The sequence below is a fragment of the Cuculus canorus genome, chromosome Z (assembly GCF_017976375.1).
Source record: "Cuculus canorus isolate bCucCan1 chromosome Z, bCucCan1.pri, whole genome shotgun sequence".
NCBI classification, from domain to species: Eukaryota; Metazoa; Chordata; class Aves; order Cuculiformes; family Cuculidae; genus Cuculus; species Cuculus canorus.
The window spans coordinates 37,775,379-37,790,531 of NC_071441.1; the positions used below are offsets into that span (position 1 = coordinate 37,775,379).

Genomic DNA, 15,153 nt, shown 5'->3' on the forward strand with positions numbered 1-15,153 from the left:
AAATTTCTTATGCTGGAGCAAGTTGCCCAGATTGCTGGTAGATGCACCATCCCTGGACACATTCAAGGTGAGATTGGATGGATCTCTGAACAACCTGGTCTACTTGAAGATGTCCCTGCTCATTGCAGGGGGTTGGACTAGATGACCTTCATGGTCCTTTCCAGCCAAAACCATTCTATGGTTCTATGATTTTATGATCTAGCCAAGGTGCAATCAACCCCAGCTTGGTGTGCATGGGCGTAGAGAAAGCATTCCTCTTCCATCTGCCACTCCAAAATGAAACAAAGCCATATTGCTCCAATTTCCTGTTACAATTCAGATAAAGGCCGTGTGCACTCCTGGGTGCAGGTAGAGCTATTTGAGAAAAGACTGCACGGAGCTGCTTTATTACCATTGTCCAGTCACAGGTATTTTTGCTGCTGCTGCTGAGCAATAGTATAGTTGTGTGAGTGGTCCTAGTCCATTTCAACGCACATGGTAAGTTAAATCTTGGTATCTGCTGACATTGCATGGATTCAGACTAGGAACACTCACTAATAGATCTGATTTTTCTAAGAGTAAAAAAATATTCAAAAGGCATTTTGAGAGTTTATGAACAAGTCTTGTGAGACAACAAACCTCTATCGAAAAGCTTACACTGTTTTCTGAGGTAGTCTTGGTAGAAATCTCTAATGCAGACTCTAGGGATTCTCAGTACTGCAAAGTGGTACAATTCCATGAAGTAGAACCCCTTGTGTAAAACCATGGTAGGAACAAGGCGTGTAGGCAGAGTTGAGCTTTTTAACCTTTGTTATACATCCGCGGCAGTTTATTGCATACCTATTGCAATATTGCAGAAGAGTTTATTCTTCCCCTTGCAGTTAGAGGGAGTACAAGGGGTTTCTATGTTAAGAAATAAACTGGAATGGAGAACTTCCTGGCTTGTGCTTTTTTTGCGGCCATGGTCCCTTAAGCCTGCCCACAGGAACAGATGCCCCCATTTCGCTCCACCCTTCAGCAATGTATGTAAATCAGGGGCAGGGCAGGGAGTAACAGCTTAGAGGGATGGTGCCTGCTTGCCAGGACCTCAGTGAGGGCTCAGCAAGGGCTACAACTGAGAACTATGTCTTTTCGACTTTGTTATAAGCTGGACAGAGACAGAAAAGTTACATCCATCCTTTCTCCTTCTCTTACCCTGTACGGTGTCAGGGCTGCTGCATGCAACAGTCTTCAGTGAGAGGCTTTGGACCTCCTTCTGTTCAAGCTTTCCTGGAGGACCTCACGGGTGTTTCAGGCTGCAGGAAAATGTACTGGGGAAATCACGTTAGGTAAGGCTGCCTGAGCTGCCAGGGACCTTATATCGCCAAGGATGTCTTGCCTTCTAGCAGTGCTTTTTTCTGTTTATGGTCAGGCCTGGAAGCTGAAAGGAATAAATGTACCTGGAACTGCTGGTGAAGTGAAGGCTAATGTTTTCCTCTGATTTTGCTGCTTTTGTAACTGCTGGGAACAACTTAGTTGTGGTAAAGAAATGTACAGAAAGAGACTTTTTGATTGTCAATCAGCAAATGTGTGGAATCCATAACTTTCTGGAAGATTAAACTAATTTGTATGCCCATGTTCTCCACATGTTCCCCTCCTTCCTCCCCTTCTCCCCCCCAAGACACAATTTTCAAGCTCAATTTGAGATTTTTTTGATGTGTTAATTCGATTACAGCTGGCGTAAAATGTCTATAGTTAATATCAAGGATTGGAAAAGGCTCCTTCCTCCCTCACTCGTCTTCGTTTTAGTGTTTGTATCTTATTAGCACAAAGTTATTTCAGGTCTTCGTTTTTCTCTAGGATCCTTTTCACTGTGACTCTGGTCTGCCAGGCAGCTCATTTAGGAAAAGGTAAGGAAAATTTCGTGTTTCACATCGCTTCCCCCACCCCTGATGTTTCTCTTCTACATTTACATTATGCATTCTTTCATTGCAAGCTACTCTTTTCTTTCCCATTCGCACTTTGTGTCAAGGCCGTGAAAAAGAAGAACGTGAAGAAGATTTGAAAAATGTCAATGTCACAGCAAAAAAGCCACAGCCTAAGAACGAGGGGACTGTTATAAATGCTCTCAGTGACATGAATCAGAGTTACGAAAGCAGAAAGCTACAAAATTCCGGGGCATTTGTACCTTTCACTGGGATTACAGAGAGTAGGTAACATTATTTATTTAAACAATGTTATAAAATTGCTGTTTAAACTGTTACGTCGCAGCAATGTTTTGATTTTTGTCCCAAAGATTCCAGTCGGTTGGTTTTCTGTGACCACTCATTTAAATTATTCCCGTGGCCACTTAAGAAACGGTGATAAAAATTTGAGATACAAATAGGAATCTCTTACTTGCAAAAGGTGGTCACGGAAACCAGGGAATTAAGAGGGATTGGTCTCTTGGATTTGCCTTAGTGTTTGTAAAATTCCGTTCATATTTTTTTTTTTTAATTCACCAATTTCATTACGAAAAAAAAAATTACTAATCAAAAAAAACCGTTAGAGCTGTCAGAAAGCAGCAGTAGTAACAACAACAACGAAAGCCAAGGCAGAGAAACGCAGCAAGCAGAGAAATATTCCTCCCACATATAAAGTTTTAGAGTGGTAATCTCAGGAGTCTGAGAAAGGCTTGAGGTATCTTTACTCTCCTCTCTCAAAACTTAGCAACTCTTCCCGGTAACAAAGCCCCCTTCCCCAGTGTGACTGAAAATTACCTCCGTCAAAATGAAACATTTCTTTCTCTTGAATATCTGCTGCTACTGGATTTGCCAAGAGTGGCTTCTTGACTGTCCTGTAATCCCTAGTAGTTTGCTTTTAATCCTTAACTAAACAAACGAGGTTTAACTGAACAAACACTCCTAACAGGCAGATAATTTTATTGTTTCTAAGGACAATAAAACTAGATAGCCTTAAGATCCTTTGGCAACTGGACAGAACTGAGAGAACAAGTGAGGAAAAGAGGTTTGGAGCCCCCCGGGATGATTGGTAACCACTGTAATGTTGTCCTGCAGGTAAAAAACTGAACAGACACTGCTGCCAAAATGGAGGGACCTGCATCCTTGGGGCTTTCTGTGCCTGCCCAAAGCATTTCACCGGCAGATACTGTGAATATGATGAGCGGCAAAGGTAAAAACCAGACCAAACCCAGGGGGAGAGAGCAAACTGCTCTGGATGGTTCTTTTCTGTGTTGGGATCAGAGATGTACCATATGTTTCCCCTGTCCTTGACAGCAACTGCGGTGGCATTGCCCATGGTGCCTGGGTGCTGAAGGGCTGTTGGCTGTGTCGGTGTGGCTATGGTACTCTGAACTGTCTCACAGAAATAATGCACAATAACTGTGGTAAGGAATAGTGTTAAACCAACCCTTTTTGTCGTGTGGGTAACCGAATTGCCTTCTGCAAAGGCGGGGTGCTCAGACGATGCTCTATATGCTCTGTTTTGACTTCTGTGGTGGCCTGCTCTGTTTCAGAGAATGCATTAGGGAAACAGTAAATAACACTGCTGTCGGTTGTACAGTATATCACATAAAATACTCTGAGATCTATATAACCCAGTGCAGTAGGAAACTTTTCCCCATTTTAAATGATAATTACAGGGATTAAATGTTTCTGTGTCTATGACTTCACACTTAACGAGGACAATTTGTAAGACTGAACTACACTCAAGCATATAAAAGTCTTTCTTAGATAAGGAAAAAGTTAAAACCAGAATAAGCTGGTATAGTAGAAGTAGAAACCAGTATTACACTAGAGAAACAAGTACCGGGAGCATGCTGTTGCATAAGCTGGTTAACAACACTTCAGTGGCAGAACACTAGTCTGAGCCTTATTTTAAGATCTGTATCTTAATTTTCAAAATATTCTAATACAGAATTCTAAGACTGGGCACACTTTGCAAAAACTGTATGGTCATAGTTCTGCTCGCTGGCACGCAGCCTCCTCAAAAGCACTATGTTATTTTAAGACAAGTTCTTATACATCAGCCTGTGAAAATCCCAATTTAAAGATCTGGGTATTTTTTAAAACAGTGTGTCTGCTAACACAAAAACTCGAAAGATTGTCTTACGGGTACAGATTATTTTATATATTATTTAGATTACAAAAATTATTTCCCACGGAGAGCTAGCTAGTGAGATCCACATTGTTTTTAGTACTCTGAGATTACTAATAAGTTTAGTATTATTTTATCTCTAGTGGCAAATTCTTGTCCTTGTTCACCCATGATGTCTCAATCCCACCCTGTGCTGTAATATACTTTCAGTTGTGCCAACATCATCAGTTAGAAAACAACAGACTTAATATCTTCGAGATTCATTTGCACCCCAAGGAACAGATCTGATTCCCATCTCAGTGGCAGTGCATTGAAGCTGTGACTCCTGACTTATGTCACCAATTCCGAAGTAAATACAAAATTCAAAACTTGAGACTCTCAGATCCCAGGATATGACCTACTGTGTGATAAGCCCACAAGTCCAAAAAAGTGAGATGTGAAAGAAAGGTGACATTCCTGTCCTTGTAATTACAGACAAAAAAAAAAAAAGAAAAAAAAAAGAAAAAAAAAAAAAAAAGAAAACACTACAAAATCCACAAAACACCAAAACCAAAAGCCCCACCACAAAAACCGCTTTTGCCTTGAAGTTTTCTGTATGGGCTAATTATGTGAAGCACAAAACTTGCTCATCAAACTCTTCAGAAGAGTTTAATGTTCAAGTTCCCTTTATTGTTCTTTCAGTCAGCCCTATTGTTCCCCATTACGGGAGCAAAACACCTAACAGTTCTCTCAATGCTCAAGTAAAAGCAGAATACTGCTTGCAGCTCTTGAACTCGGTTTAACGAAGGCAATAATGACGACGGAGAAAAATCATCTGTACACCCCCTGAGCAGGGAGTCAGTGACTTTTACATGCACGAGGGTACGGCTTTTTGCTTGCGTTAAGAAATGAAGCCCCTTATGTTCAAGGAAGGGTTAAAAGGCTATATGCAGACTTGAGTGCATACCTCTTGTGAAGATTTGCTCTTGCTTTTGCTCGGTATTTGCTTTTGTTTATTCAGAGATTAATGCCTGCAAGAGCTGATAAGTGCTATCAGTTGGTCCTCAAACGATCATTGATGGGACATTATTCACATTTCTCCCCTGAGAATAGCCTCTTGGATTGGCTTTAGCAACTGATAGCTTTACCTTAAGTACCTGTGAGATGTCGAGGACTTTCAAAGTATGTTGAGAATCCTTATGGTTTAAAATTTATTTATTTCGTTCATTAACTATTTTATTTTCCTTATGTTATTTTAGAACTGAAATCAGAAAAGGAGGAATTTACCAGACTATATTCTAACGGGCAAAGATTACGGCACACAGTGTTTGCACTCGCTTGCCTGCTCTCTGTCCTCCTGGAGCTCTGCTGCTGGCAGTTGTGAAACTGGAAAACAGGAAGTATCTTAGGATGGATGTAACCCTCACCATGAGTCGTGCAATTTTTTTCTCCTGTGACTTATGGAAGATAATTCTACCTACATATTGGAGGCAGATTAAGATGTATTAGTTGATGCTGAAACGTTTGGATTGTTATAAATTAAGATTATATTAATGTGAAGTATTTATTATTTTATTGCTACTATCAATGTCTGATTATAATGATTCTCTAGTTCTAAAATACTCTTCTTCCAGTGGAAGCAAAATACCCAAATGTTCTGTGCCTTAAGTATTGTAAATTATAGTAATTTTCTTTGTACTCAGTACAACTACTTTAACAAATAAAGCTGATTTCATGTCTGAAGAGCTTTTTTATTTGGCTTTATTTAAACTTGACAATTCTTATCTACTAATTGTAATTGCATTGTATCCTGTAACAAAACAGTAAGAAAAGGGCAGGGTAGAATGAATAATCTGAAATTTAAAGAGATAAGGAGGGATATAAGAATCCATTTTAAACCCTAATATACAGAAGAACTCAAAAAGTTATATAGTCTTTCAGTTTTTATTATTACTTATTATAGTTAAACTGTACGCATGCATAATCTTTGGCAGGAAGCACCTTTTTCTTAACAACACATACCTGACACTTATTTGACTTATGGGGGTTTATTTTGCTTCCTAGAAATATGAGCTCTTCTTCTCAAAAGGACAATAAAGAACAACCTATTTAAACTTTTTCTTTAGGAAATCTGTCTTGATTTATATACCATATTTATATTTAAATGTATTTCTAGGCTGTAAAATAAAAGGTGTTTTAAATGTGTACCTACTTTTGTAATGATATAAAAAGCTAGAAACATATTTGCTTAAAAAAGATAGTGCGAAGGGAAGAATAAAATGTACCTTCATTCTTTGAATGTGAAGCTACTACAGGGGAATGATCAGATTCGTAATTCTGTATGCCTAGGAGACATTATTGATATATAAAATTCTTAATGACTTCTAAAATTTCCATATATTTAATTCTTAAAATTTCTTATTAATTTCTTTGGTGCCACAAAAGATCAGTCCAGATATTGAGCAGAGAAACATGCAGCACCAACAAATGAACCCAATATTGTAGCTGCTTTTGAATCTACTCAGTAACAGACTTTTATAGAGAGTCATTATGTAGAAACATATTTATGTTAAATACCGCAAAGGATTCAGACAGCTCCTTTCCCCACCTGAGACTTAAGTGGAAAGAGTAAGTTTTCTCACTTTTCTCATAAGATACACTAGACCAGAAACATTTCTCACAGTGTCCCACAAAGTTGTCCATACTTTTACGCTCGTGTTTCCACAGACTTTGAAAAGGAGGTACCAGCTTAGGACAATTAAATAGCAAAGAGAACAGCTGGAGGAAAATAGTCAAGCCTTTACTTCTCAGATATTGAAATTCCAAGAATTCCATTAGGAAAACATTGGTTTGCCAAACATAAAGCATACCTGAGAAGCCTGTAGCCAAAACAACTTGTAATGGGCTTCCAATCTGCTTTTTGAAAGAAACCTGTGAGGTGTATGGAAAGTACATAGTACGATAAAAATATATTTGAAGTAATACTTATTCTTCATCTCTACAGAAAACACACAGAGCCATAAAAGATCGCAATTAACAAAATCAAAGAATGATCTAATACAGATTTTACAACAGAAGATCTGTTTTTGTTGCAATAACACCCACAGCAGATTTAATCAGGACAAGCTGGTCTGGAATAACTCATACAGACGAGCCTGTGTGCCTACAAGAGTTACCCTGATGTAGCTACATATTATTGGGTTGGTATATCTTGAGAATTTAAGCAATTGAATAGTCTAGCTAAGCAATATTTTCATGATGTACAAGGCATATAATTAGAAACAGCAAGGTACAGTTCCTAAAGTTTCAAAATATTGCATGGCAAAGAGCTTGGTAAGTGATTCTAATTAATATCATTATAAATCACTACCCACTCCGAATGTTAGGATTTGAAAATTTTCTCTTGTACAAGAAGTGATAGAAGGTTTCTGTCTGGTTTTAAGGTAGCAATTCTCTTTTTCTCTGTTACACCATTGCATTCTGCACTACTGGAGAATCCAAAAAGTTTTGCTTCAGGACGGTTTTACATCTAGTAAACCATGGCAAAACATATCCACAATGATGGCTAGTTGTGGAAGATGTTTGTCTGGTCTTTTTATCAGAGCTCTGGAAGTTGCCAGGAATAGGCAGAATTGAGCACAGTCTGTTGTCCTTGCATACTTCTGAAGAAAAGGCAGCCACAAGAGCTGAGTTTGAGGAGAAAGAGGTATCTCCTCAAGTCAAAGAAAAGAAGAGGAAAGCAAAACCAAAAAGAATTCAGAAATTGTTCTGTGCATGGCCTCATTTGTTCATAAAAATATAACTAAGGGTAGGAAACTGAAAGCACTGAAGAACAAAGGAAAGCACACAGTCACAATCTTTGCTTAGGTTAAAACCGTCTCCACTTTTATCTGGCTCCAGCTGTTTGCAAGAACAGATAAAAGAAAGCATTATTTTCCTCCCCTGCTACCATGTAGGCCTGGCAAACCCTCTGACACTGCAATTACAGGCACTTTGGTAAGGTTTGTTTATAGCAAACAGTAATGCTTGCTCTCCAGTCTCATGCTAACTCTTTATGGGCCACTCCATCAAACATGGCACGTCCCAGCAAAATAGACATCTGTTGTCACAAGTTCATGCATGCACCCTCTCTATATGCAGCCACATTTGGGCAGGGGGAGGACCCTCAAAGAGAAATATTTGTCAAATACTTCACAGGCCCTAGCCGTTAGACCCTTCTCTCCTCACAGTTGACTCCAAAACTAAAACAAATGGTACGGCCCGTGACAAGCCTCCACAGCTTCATCCCCGCAATCAAGTCAGTCTCCACCACTCCACAGAGCATGCTGCTGATAAGGACCCCACACTGGGGGAGCAGCCTTGTAGTAAGGGTTGCCTCCTCGGTGGCCAAGAGCCCGCAGAGATGGAGTTCAGCAGTCCAGCACACTTCTGCAGGAGGAGGATGCTGCCATCTGCCTCTAACAAGCTGCCCTTTGAAGGTAGCAATTCGTTTTGCATAAACACAGTGTAGTGCATCAAGGTTTCTTCGTACAAACCTGAAAAACTAACTTACAGGCACTAGATGCTGAGAAAGTGCTACTGATTTGGCTCTTCAATTATCTGATGGTTATCTCTCAAGCTGACCTTATTACTAGCACGGAGAGATTAATTTCTCTTGTCCCTGAGATGTATTAATGTTGCCCATAGGTGCCAACAGCCTTCCCTCACCAATAACCTCGAAAAAAAAGCCTTTTTTTTCCAGTGAGCCAATATAGAATCTGAAGTAATTTCCCACACTTGTTTATCCAGAGTTTTGATGTTTGTTTTTTTTTTAATTGGCATTTAATTTAGGATTGCTAAGATCTACCCACACACATTTCGTTATTCATCTTTCACTGACTCTTAACAGTGTGTCAGCAGGCTGTGTGTCTGCAACATTACACCCACGACTTTCGTGTGCCTGAGCAAGTATATAGCAACTTCATATTTTGAGTTCCATTTATTGGATGGGTAATAGAGTACAGTAGGCTGGCTCATGTACTGAGCAGCCCTGCAAATTGAAAATTATTGGCATATGTCTTTGTGGAGACCTGTCTTGTCACCTTGCAGTCATTGCCTGTAATTCACTGCCTGACTCACCTTTCAAGGCATGCTCATGTATGAGCGTGGGAGACTTAACAACAACCAAGCAAGTGTATACTTGTGCTCTGCAAAAGTCATGAGTACTCCTTGTGATTGCAAAGCACATTCTTGGTCAGAAGAGACATTCCCTCCACATTTGGTTGATTGACCTTGCCCACCATTAATGCTGTTGTGAGAGTGACTTTTTGTTAAGGGCATGAAGCTGCCGCATGCCACTGGAATAAAACCTGATGTCTTATTCAAGTTGGGCCTAGCATTTGTCTTCAGGTATATGGTGGCACAACAATAGCTTTCAATAGCAGCTGTCTTCATCTGCTGCAGCCCAACTGTATCTTTACAAAACTATAATTTATAAACCAGCCTCCAAGGCTTCAGTTCAGATAGTATTTGTGTGATAATGTTTGGATGACATGTTGGCAATGTACCACTGGAACAGAAGCATTGATAAAGGTTCAAAAGCAAGCAATCAGACAGGCATCAGCATTATAGTCCCACTGGTTAGAGAAGGCACGTTGTCCTGGCTGAGCCTTCTGGCAGCTGGCCCCATGAACCCAGAAGATATAATTTTCTGCCAGCCCTGATACTTCTTTGAGCTTCCTATGTTGTTTGGAGCATACCTGGTCCCCTTTCGCTAGGCACAAGTACTTAAAAGCAGAAATAAATATACAGCCTACGAGGCCCCAAGCCACAAGACTGCATCTGGCAGGACTATGGGAGACGTTTTCAAACCATCCATACAGAGTTTTCTGTCATCAGACAGTACAACAGTGCAGAATATTAACCTCCTTTACAGGCATGGAACAGAATATCCTGCATCTCTTAAAAAGAGCAGCATGTCTTTTGCCCCTTCTCTTCAACATGATGCTTGCACCTGTCCACTGAACAGAAAGCTTTGTGTCACTCATCCTACTCATATAGCATTTCAAAATCTTTTAATTAAAAGGAGATCTCATATTGATAGAAACTGTCTAGTTATATTCTACAAAGTTTTGTGGACAAAGTTGTGCTTCCTGTTTTCATATGGCCAAGATTACATCTTTGCAAAAATTACAGAAAGGAGTACCATGAAAAACTTAATTTAAGATGAAGAATTGGTACAATGCTGGAAAGACAATCTTTATATGATCATCTTGAAACAGAATAAGCAGAAAGATGGGATCTAAAGAATAGGTGTCAAAGATACTTCTGACCTGACTTGGTACATGAACTCTTCTGTAGACTGTTTCTTGGACCAAAAAGATTAAAAAAAGAAGGAAGATTAACAACCTTGTCAAGTCCCATGCTTTACATGTCAGCCTTCTTTCAGTCACATTATGTTCCTTCAACTCAAACCTCTATAACACAGCACAAAGCTGCATTACAAATGCAAACAGCAAAACAAAGCTCTTTCTTGTACAGGGAGAAAATCCCAGCTGGAAAACAAATTGTCAGTAAACATTGTCTTTAGCTTTGAAGGTAGATTATGAAGGCCACATAATGCTGAAAATAAAGTAAGCTTTGTTTACCTGTCTGCTGTGCTGGTGTTGGTTTTCTAAAGTTAGTCAATGACATTCGTGATGCATATTGGTAACACAGCTGGGAATTTCCTATTGCTTTTAACATCAGTCTTCAGAGGAAATAAGAAATATAGGAGTGTGCTTCCTCCTCTGTGTCTCTCCTTCCCACTGTTCTTCACAGAGACTATACCCCAACTCTGTTTGTATGGACCCATTGAGTAGCAAGACAATGGAAAACAAGACTTGTGCAGAAAAGTAGTGCAGTGTAAGACCTTCAGCAGTGCAATAAAATGCAACGAAAGCCAATTCAGTACATTCCTATGTTTTCTTCTCCTTTTATCTGAGCACATCCACTTAGCAGTATGCCTGTCATGAGTAATGCTGATCAAAAACAACTGCAAAAGTTTGATAGTATGACATCAGCACTAAAATATGTATAGGCCAGCCTCTAGTCCAACAGTTCCAACAGGGAATCTCTATGCAGGTAACACTAGGTAGTAAATGTGAGTTCCAGGTGCAAAGGATATGCCCAATGCTGCAGCTTTCTCAAGTAGCTTGAAGTGATAACAAGACTCCAAAGACATTTGTTTCTGCCCTTTTGTACTTGTATCAGACACAGCCATGTTATTAGCCAGGTCCACTCAGGCATCCATCTAAAATTTTCTTTTCTGATTTTATTGGCCTAGTTTCCAGTTAGAAAAACTTTACTGATAAAGGGATGTGGCAGTGACATGCAGCAAAGATGAAGGGGAGCCCAGAGTTAGAGAAGACAAAACTAGTTATGTAATCACTGCTTTAATACAAATAGCTTAGTTAGAAAGATTGGAGATCCTCTTTTCAAAAGCAACCTGGAATGCAGAGACAATGGAAAGAACTAAATGTTAGTGGGCAGAAAATCTGCTCATGAATTCCCATTTCAGTGTATAAGGAATACAACATCCTATGGGGACAAGAGAAAAATATAATTATGTATTTGGCAGTAGTGACACCATTAATGGAATGTTACATTGTATTTTGCCATTTTCACTTTGTAAGGGTTATTGAAATTTGTAGAAGTTCCAGGAAAAAAAAAGATATGGGCGTCGTTTAAGATATGAAAATATGTACTGTAGTGAAAAATGGAGTGATCCCAGTCCATTGTGAAGGCAAGAATAACCAGTAATTTGATTGCCCACAGGATCATGTGGGAACATACTCAGTCCCTTTTCTTTGTTGAACTGCAGATCCATTTTCACTGTTTTACAGAGGCGTCCTGATGCAGCCAGCACACCCTTCACCAGGAGACAAAGGTGCCATTCATTACCAGTGTTAAAAATTTAGATTAATTCAGTATTTACAGAGAGGCTGCTTATTAAAAGTCTGTGAAGCCAGAACCTGGCACTGCTGTATACACATTAGTGTGTGCAAATACGTGCCCGGTGAATGAAGGCAGTTTTGGAGTACGCTTTGATGCCACAATCACTAAAGGTGCTACAAATGAAGGTCCAAAGACATGGAGTGAAGAAGATGAGACAATATTAGGAACCAGTGGTCTGATTAATTGTAAACAATAAAATTAAAAGCCATTAGTTGCAAGCAACATCATTGTTGCTGTATTACTAGTAAAGTGCCTACAAGCCCTGGGCATGATTTTGTCATGCTAGGCACTGTACACGTGCATAGGAAGAATGAGCTGCCCTCAGCAACTGACAAAAAATGATGAGCTATTTTCTGACAGTTAATAAAGCAATTGTAACTACAGAGCCCGGATGCACACTCCATGGCAAAAACCTTGGTGTGCTCACATTCCTGCTTCAGTCAGGTTTTATCAGCCCAGTTGGTTTTGCTGTTTATTTTCCACCTTCCCTGTACGGCTCCTAGATCACACCACCAGTGCAGGCGCCACTCACCAGGAGATGGCATCATTAGAAGATAATAACACTGATTCTTAACTTCGCAGTCAGATAGATGTGTGAGACTGAATACAGCACTAATGAATGACTTCCTGAGTCTCACATTACTGATAAAAACTATCATAACTGAAGAAAAACACGGTAAGTATTTCAATTCAAAATGTCAGTCTTTTAAATGTAATTTTCAAAAGATGAAACTGCTATGTCTACTACTTTGGCTACAAACCATGTATCTCTCTGAATGTTCTAAGGCCGAGTATACTGTCAACACTTACCAAAGACTGTTCTTACATTTATTGTAGAATTGATGAAAGTCCATGTTTCCTAGGCAATTACAATTAAAAAATCTTAGGCTGGTGAAAGGAGCACACAATTAGACAGAGCTAAACTTATCGGCAATAGTACCTTATTTTTTCAAATGTTTTTCATATCACCATTCACTCATGTTAAATTAAACTTGCAGTGAGTGAATAAGCATGGTCTGACCTACTGCAGCGATGAGGAGTGACTCACTGTTAAAGACTTGTAGGAAGTGAAATAATTACATTTAATCTTAACGTTCTATGAAAGAGTCCAAGGAACTTACTTGCTGGGTTAAGTTTGTCAGAAAGACAAATTAGATCAGTCCTATGTTCATGGATTCTGAGGTACTGAAACTAATTTTAAATTACTTTTATCAGATTGTCAGATGAAAAGAAGTAACAGGGACTTGTCACTTTTCAAGAGTATATGCTTTGCCTGGTTGCTAGCAATTAAAGTTTGACATAAGGCCAAGATACACACATAAAACAGGCTTGAAAATAGCAGTTCTCAAAAATCACTTTTTCATACAAATGTTTGGATCTTGGAACATTTTATAGAGTGGAGGTAGAAAACAGACTATAGTATTTTGATAATATCATTTAGAGACATCATAAGTAAGTGCATGATGATAGGTTAATTAAAGCACTTCACAGAACTCAGCCTTATAGACTGATCTGAAAGAGGAAAATGTGTCAGTGCATGAAATAACATTCCCAAGAGATAAATTATCTGCTGCATTTTTCATTTTTCCTTAACACTGTCATGTATTGTCCTTGATATTCTGCATATGTGATTATCTTAGCTATAGTAAAAATGATTCTTTAATAATTCAAAACACATTTAAGCAGGTTCTGTGGTATATGCTGCCTGGTCTCCTTTAATGTATCATTCTGCTCCTGTACACTGATGAAAACTGCTCCTAGGCAAACTAAAGAGTTTCTCTAACCCTATTGACAGCTACAGGTAAACAACTCTGCCTGTGATAACGTTCTAAGGAAATAAGAGTAAAAAGAGATACTTCAGTATGATGACTTGGGTAGTGAACTGCCTTCTTTTAAAGACTTGAGGAAGTCTATGCTAGACACCCATTTTCCACCATCATACAAAATCCTTACAGATACAGCTAGGCTAACACCACACCTGTGATGCCGTTTAACAAAGGGCAGTAAAAAACCACAGGTATATATCTCTTCTGCTAAGAGTCTTACATGTACTGGTGTAACATTATTCCATTACCTATTTATTCCTGCCAAAATCTATCTACAAATTTATATTCCACAAGTTCTACCCCTTTGTTTCCAGATAGTATCATCAAGTTATCCTAATTTTCTAAATTTAAAAGTGTTTTCTGACCAAAATGCTTCTAACTGGCACATGCAGCAGACAAGTTCTCATGGATCTGAGGAGGATCTTCTCCCACCAAGTCCACTCTCTACTGCAAATTCAGTTTAAACTTAAAAGATCTGAGATACAATTTGTACCTCTTCTGAGAAGAAAAAGTAGCAAGAAGATGCAAAAGACCTGAGTCTCAGGAATAGCCTGAAGACAAGGTAAGCAAAGATCAGCTCTGATAACCAGTTGATCAAACAAGAAATTTGAGTAACTTTTCTTTTAAGGGTAGATTTGCACATTTCATAAAAACTTACATATTTTGCATTGGTCCATGCAGTCACCTGGTGCAGATAGTTAAAAGATCAATTCAAGGACCTTACAGAGCTGTTTAGTAGAGAACTTCAGCACTGACTAATGGGGAAACCATTGCAGAAAAGGAGGAAGTGGTCATATAAGAGCAGTCACTTTCCAAGAACATAATAGGAGCTTACCAGCGTGAAGGTACCTCCAATCAAATTTCCCAAAAACTCTCAATGTTCTTGAAAATAAATGGTCAGCTCCCTGACCATTTTGAGCTCTCTCAAAAAAATCAATTCAGAAGTAGCGTGAGGACCACTGGAAGACACCTGCAAAGGGTAAACATCAACAAGATCTATTTTTGTGATGAGGACCATATGTATCTCTCAACTGCCCACACAAGATCGTGAATATGAACTCAAATGGGGGAGTTACAAGAGATTCAAGCTGCATTCTCAACACTGGCAGCCTTCTTGCCAGGATCAGAGGAGCCATTGGTACTGATTTCATGGGGCTTACATTATACTGAAGGAGGTTACTATTTCAGGCCTACTTCTTTTATAGGTACATTGCTTTACACAGTTACCTTAACACCGACACGTAAGAGGGAGTTTTTGTGCTCTCTGTGTCAACAGTCTCCTCTATTCATGTGGCTTTTCATTTTCAGAGGTGCTAAGCAT

General features: G+C 39.1%; 1 protein-coding gene across 2 annotated transcripts; it reads left to right on the forward strand.

Annotated features, from left to right (window-relative positions):
* The first annotated feature begins 1,025 nt into the window (after positions 1 to 1,025).
* LOC104059901 (cryptic protein) lies at positions 1,026 to 6,155 on the forward strand. Of its 2 annotated transcripts, none has more exons than XM_054054588.1 (6): positions 1,026 to 1,307; positions 1,819 to 1,868; positions 1,955 to 2,167; positions 3,015 to 3,129; positions 3,234 to 3,343; positions 5,292 to 6,155. In XM_054054588.1, exons 1-6 carry the CDS (start codon positions 1,198 to 1,200, stop codon positions 5,414 to 5,416), a joined length of 723 nt encoding a protein of 240 aa, XP_053910563.1. In that variant the 5' UTR covers positions 1,026 to 1,197; the 3' UTR covers positions 5,417 to 6,155. The 2 variants fall into 2 exon arrangements, with proteins under 2 accessions (XP_053910563.1, XP_053910564.1); XM_054054589.1 differs by having other exon boundaries at positions 1,991 to 2,167; positions 5,292 to 6,150.
* Positions 6,156 to 15,153: the final 8,998 nt, after the last annotated feature.